The sequence below is a fragment of the Scyliorhinus canicula genome, unplaced genomic scaffold (assembly GCF_902713615.1).
Source record: "Scyliorhinus canicula unplaced genomic scaffold, sScyCan1.1, whole genome shotgun sequence".
Lineage (NCBI taxonomy): Eukaryota > Metazoa > Chordata > Chondrichthyes > Carcharhiniformes > Scyliorhinidae > Scyliorhinus > Scyliorhinus canicula.
In genome coordinates this window covers 121471-127734 of record NW_024055466.1, presented here as the reverse complement: position 1 = coordinate 127734, position 6264 = coordinate 121471, and the positions used below count along the sequence as shown (strand labels likewise).

The 6264-nt window shown below is 49.4% G+C and overlaps 1 protein-coding gene across 1 annotated transcript; it reads right to left on the bottom strand.

Moving 5' to 3' along the window:
• Positions 1–472: 472 nt before the first annotated feature.
• LOC119959788 (zinc finger protein 615-like) lies at positions 473–4756 on the bottom strand (the record flags this gene model as incomplete). The annotated part of the gene is made up of 2 exons (XM_038787879.1): positions 4719–4756; positions 473–1118 (listed from the first exon to the last, which is right to left on the bottom strand). Coding segments are annotated over exons 1-2 (684 nt in total), but the record flags the coding sequence as incomplete, so codon positions are not given.
• Positions 4757–6264: the final 1508 nt, after the last annotated feature.

Sequence of the window (6264 nt, the reverse complement as noted above, 5' to 3'; positions counted from 1 at the left end):
GTCGCTGGTGTGTTAACAAGTTGGATGAATTAACAAATTTCTTCCCACACACAGAGCAGGTGAACGGCCTCTCCCCAGTGTGTACTCGCTGGTGTGTCTGCAGGTTGGTGAACTGAGTGAATCCTTTCCCACACACTGAGCAGGTGAACGGCTTCTCCCCAGTGTGAACCCGCTGGTGTCTCTGCAGGTGGATTGAATCAACAAATCTGTTTCCACAAACGGAGCAAGTAAACGGCTTCTCCCCAGTGTGAATTCGCTGGTGTCTGCTCAGGCTGGATGGATCTCCAAATCCTTTCCGACACACAGAGCAGGTAAATGGTCTCTCCCCAGAGTGAACTCGCTGGTGTCTCAGCAGGCTGGACAACTGAGTGAATCCCTTCCCACAGTCAGAACAGGTGTATGGCCTCTCCCCAGTGTGAACTCGGGAGTGTGTGTGCAGGTTGGATGAATCTCCGAATCCCTTCCCACACACGGAGCAGATAAACGGCATCTCCCGAGTGTGAATTCGCTGGTGCCTCAGCAGGCTGCATAACTGAGCGAATCCCTTCCCACAGTCAGAACAGGTGAACGGTCTCTCCCCAGTGTGAATTCGTGAATGTGTGAGCAGTTTGGATGAATCACCGAATCCCTTCCCGCACACAGAGCAGATAAACGGCATCTCAGTGTGAAGTTGCCAGTGTGTAAGCAGAATGAATGAATGGACGAATCCTTTCCCACGCAGCGAGCAGGTATATAGTCTCTCCCCAGTGTGAACTTGCTGGTGTTTGTGTAGACTGGATGAAGTAGTAACTCCCTTCCCCCGCAGAGCAGGTGAACAGTGTGACCTCACTGGTGTGTCAGCAGGTTGGATGAAGCAGTAAATCCTTTCCCACACTGAGAGCAGGTGAACGGTCTCTTGTGTGAGTGAGTCGATGAGTTTCCAGCTCAGATGGGGAAGTGAATCCCTTCCCACAATCCCTACGGTTTCCCCCTGGTGCGGGAGTCTCGGTGCTTTTCCAGTCACACTGATGGTAAAATGGCCGATGGTTTCCCCCGTGCTAACGAATCGAGTGACTGTCAGATCTTGATGTGAAGTTTGGTTTGAGATTTCTTGCTGCAAATCCTCCCCTTTGAATATCCTGTTAAAGGAGTTTACAAATATCATCACTGTCAGTACAGCTCAGAAATTCAGAACAGACAATTCTAGTTACTGTCACACACACACTATCTCTCTCTCTCTCTCTCCCTCCATTCTCACTCTGCTGTATCTAAGGTACACACTCCCTATTCTCCAGAAGGTGCTAATTCCTGCTGATCGACAGATCGACACTCAAGGTTTCCTGTTCTCGACCAAAAGATCTTATATCCTCAGAAATAAGAGTAGGCCATTCAGCCCATCAAACCTGCTTTTCTATTTAATAAGATCATGGCTGATTGGATTGTGACCTGAACTTCATTTTCTTCCTGTCACCATAACCCTAGACTCCCTTTTTGATCAAAAACCTAACTGGGCCTTGTGTATATTTAACGATGCAGCCTCCACTGTTCTCTGGGGAAGAGAATTGCAATGACTAACCCAACTCTGAGGGAAGACATTTCTCCTCATCTCCATCAGAAATGGTGACCCTTTATTTTGACAATCTGCCCACTCGCTCCTGAATCCTCCATGAGGGGAAACATCCTCTCTTCATCTCCCCATCATGTTACCTCAGAATCTTATGTTTCAATATGATCACCTCTAAACTCCAATGAGTCCAGGCCCAACCTTTCCTCACAACACAACACCTTCATCCCAGGAATCAGCCCGGTGAACCTTCTCTGAACTGCTCCCAATGCAAGAATCACCCTCCTTAGTGAAGGAGATTGAAAGTGTGCACCGTACTCCAGGTACTGTGATCTGATAGTCATTACAGAGACACGGCTGCAAGATGCAAAGGCTGCGACCTGAATATTCAAGGGTGCGTGATGTTTCAGAAGGACAGGAAACCGGGAATATGCGGAGGGACACCTCTGTTAATTAGATAGATAGAATTTACAGTGCAGAAGGAGGCCATTCGGCCCATCGAGTCTGCACCAACTCCCGGAAAGAGCACCCTACCCAAGGTTAACACCTCCACCCTATCCCCATAACCCAGTAACCCCACCCAACACTAAGGGCAATTTAGCGTGGCCAATCCACCTAACCTGCACATCTATGGACTGTGGGAGGAAACCGGAGCACCCGGAGGAAACCCACGCACACACGGGGAGGATGTGCAGACTCCGCACAGACAGTGACCCAAGCCGGAATCGAACCAGGGACCCTGGAGCTGTGAAGCGATTGTGCTATCCACAATGCTACCGTGCTGTCATTAGTACAATAGAGAGAGTTGACCTTAGTTCTGGATATCAAGATGCACAATCAGGTTGGATATTGATAAGAAATGATAAACGTAGGAAGTCGCTTGTGGGAGTCGTTTCTAGGCCCCCCGAACTGTAGGACGGAGAATACAGGGAGGAACAATGGCTTGTGAGAAAAGTACTGCAATAATCATGTGATTTTAATCTACATACAGGTTGTGCTAATCAGATTGGTAATGGTAAACAGGCAGATGAGCTCATTTGATTTTTAAATTTAGAGTACCCAATTATTTTTTTCCAATTAATGGAAAATTTAGCATGACCAATCCTGCGCATCTTTGGGTTGTGGGTGTGAAACCCATGCAGACACGGGGAAAATGTGCAAACTCCACACGGACAGGGAGCCGGAGCTGAGATCAAACCCGGGTGCTCAGTGCCATGCAACAGCAGTGCTAACCACTGCAACACCATCCCGCACACAGAGGGAGTGTTTTTGGGACAGTTCCTTAAGTCTGCTGACCTCAGAGCAAACTAGTCTCGATCACTCAATCACTGAATTGCTAGGGTGCAGAAGGCCCATTGTGTCTGCACCGGCTCTCCAAATGTGGATGACTTAGTGCCGTTCCCCGTACCTCCCTTGACAACTTCACATCTGAAATGATTGCTCAATACTGGGTTACAAAGTCCTCAGGGTTAAACCCAGCAGCTTCACCTGCATCTCCATTCCAGCCAAACTGACACAACAAACCAATGGGAATTGGACAAGACCTTGGAAAGAAAAAATGCTGCAAGGAAGTGAAGGACAGGGGAATGGGATGAGGCAGCATGGGTATGACGGGCTGAATGGCCTCCATCTATATTGTAATCATTCAATGATTCTGCGACAAAGGACTGTAATTGGAGGCCAGAGACTAACCTCCACAACCAACCCTCCCCAATGCAAATCAGTTCTTAATTGGTCTATCTCTGCTTCTAGACTCGGTTCCGTGAGAAACGCCTGTAACAGAATAAGAGCAAAATACTGTGGTTACTGAAAATCTGAAATAAAAAGAGCAAATACTGAAAATACTCATCATATCAGCAAGTAACTGTGGCAAGAGAAACAGAGTTAACATCACCGGGTGACAGAATAAATAACCATATGAACAAGGAGCAGGAGTCGCCATTCAGCCCCTCAAGTCTGCTCCACCATTTAGTAAGATCATGGCTGGTCTGATAGTAATCTCAAATCTTCAATTGCAGGGAATAAATATGGAGCAGAATTTGATGGTTAATATCAGCTGATCAGCAGAAGGAAAATGATCTCTGATGCTGGAAAAACAATTCCTGACCATGGGAAAATAAAGATGGTAAATCAGCAGCACATAGCCAAGCGATGGGCAGCGGTTAAATCTTTATTCAGGCACATTGGAAGAAATAACAGTAAAATACCAAACATGGTTAAAATAAATCCACTATTAGAGGCAGAAGACATTAGACAATGGCAGAGAGGTGATGAGGGAGGGCAGAGCACAAACAGAGCAACGGGTGAACATCGATTCATATCCACAGTGAAAGACCAAACCTGCACAGAGCCCTGGAACCAGAGCACAGATAACAAAACACACTAAAAAGTCTAAATTACAGATAAATGCTCAATAATACTCACCTCTGGAACTATTTCACTGTGTTAAAATTTAAACACTGCTGTTGGAGCTGCAGCTGGAAAGAATTCAGCAGCACTGGAATCAGAGAAAAATTGCAGTCTTCAAATCTTCCGGAGTGTGGCGGCTCAGGGCTTTTCACAGTAACTTCATTGCAGTGTTAATGTACACCTACTTGTGACAATAAAAAATGTGCTTATTATTAAGGTGTGCCCTGCAGCACCTTTCCCCCCTCGAAAGAGGGTGGCTGTAAACCAGACCTTTCAATCAATGAGTCATACATTTTCTCTCCTGGCCACTGGAACCCCGGCACGGTGGCAGAGTGGTTTGCACTGCTGCCTCACAGCACCAGCGACCAGGGTTCAATTCCGGCCTTAGGTGACTGTGGAATTTGCACATTCTCCACGTGTCTGTGTAGGTTTCCTCCAGTGCTCTGGTTTCCTTCCACAGGTCAGGTGGGGACAGGGTGAAGAGTGGGCCTAGGAAGGGTCTTTCGAAGGGACGGTGCCGTCTTGACAGGCCGAATGGCCTTTCTGCACTCCAGGGATTCTCTGATCAAAGAGGCCAGGATGAGCACGCATGCGCACTGCTCCCCGCCGAATGAAGAACTGGGCCTGATCCGGATAAATTCCCCGCAGCTGCAAACTCGGGAACTGAAAGGTTTTATTCCGGCCGTGGACCTTCACCGGGCGTTTATGAAGCCTCCTCTCCCTCACCACTCCCGGCTCCATTCCTCCCTCCGTCCCAATGACTCACCCGCCCAAACAGCCGCTCCCGCACTCGCAGACCTCCATGCAAAGTGACACTGCGCATGCTCCAGTTAGATCTCCGCGCCTGCGCACTAGGCTCATGCGGAGGGAATAGAGCACATTCACATCAAGGGCACTGCTGGGTAATATCTGCACCATTGCAACATCCCAGTAAATACAATATAACTTTTTTTTAAAAACAATTTTTATTCACATTTTCACAAAAAAGAAAACAATAACAGAAAATTCTAAGAACAAAAAAAAAACAGAACCCCCCCCCCTCCGTAAATACAAAAGAGAAACAACAAATTAACGCAGGTCATTGGCAAATAACAGATATTCAACCCAAAACAAAAACAGAGAGACAAACCCCCCCCCCCCCCCCCGTTGCTGCTGCTGCTGACCTTTTGTTTTTACCGTTCTGCCAGGAGATCTAGGAATGGTTGCCATCTCCTGAAACACCCCTACACTGATCCCCTTAGGGCAAATTTCACCCTCTCCAATTTAATAAACCCCGCCATATCGTTGACCCAGGCCTCCACGCTTGGGGGCCTTGCACCCTTCCACTGAAGTAAAATCCTCCGCCGGGCTACTAGGGACGCAAAGGCCAGAACACCGACCTCTTTCACCTCCTGCACTCCCGGCTCCACTGCAACCCCAAATACTGCGAGTCCCCAGCCTGGATTGACCCTGGATCCTACCACCCTCAATACCGTCCTTGCTACACCCTTCCAAAATTTCCCCAGCGCTGGGCATGCCCAGAACATGTGGACATGGTTTGCTGGGCTCCCTGAGCACCTAAGACACCTGTCCTCGGTCCCAAAAAACTGGCTCATCCTTGTCCCGGTCATATGAGCCCTATGCAGTACCTTAAACTGTATGAGGCTAAGCCTCGCACACGAAGAGGAGGAGTTCACCCTTTCTAGGGCATCCACCCACGTTCCCTCCTCAATCTCCTCCCCCAGCTCCTCCTCGCATTTATCTTTCAGCTCCTCCACCAAGGCCTCGTCTACCTCCTGCATCACCTGGTACACTTCCGAGATCATCCCCTCTCCAACCCATACCCCCGAGAGCACCCTATCCTTGACCCCGCGCGGCGGCAACAGGGCCCCACCACCTGCCGCCTGACAAACGCCCTTACTTGCATGTACCTAAAGGTGTTCCCCGGGGGAAGCCTGAACTTCCCTTCCAGCTCACCCAGGCTCGCAAACATCCCGTCTATGAACAGGTCCCCCAGCCTCCTGACACCTGCCCTGTGCCAACTCAGGAACCCGCCATCAATTCTCCCTGGAACAAACCGGTGGTTCCCCCGTATCGGGGACCCCATCGAGGCCCCCACCTCCCCCCTGTGCTGCCTCAATTGCCCCCAAATCCTGAGGGTAGCTGCCACCACTGGGCTTGTGGTATACCTCATCGGAGGGAGCAGCAGCGGAGCCGTTGCAAGCGCTTCCAGGCTCGTACCCACACAGGATGCCATCTCCAGCCTCTTCCATGCCGTCCCCTCCCCATCCATTACACACTTATGCACCATCGCTGCGTTGGCAGCCCAATAA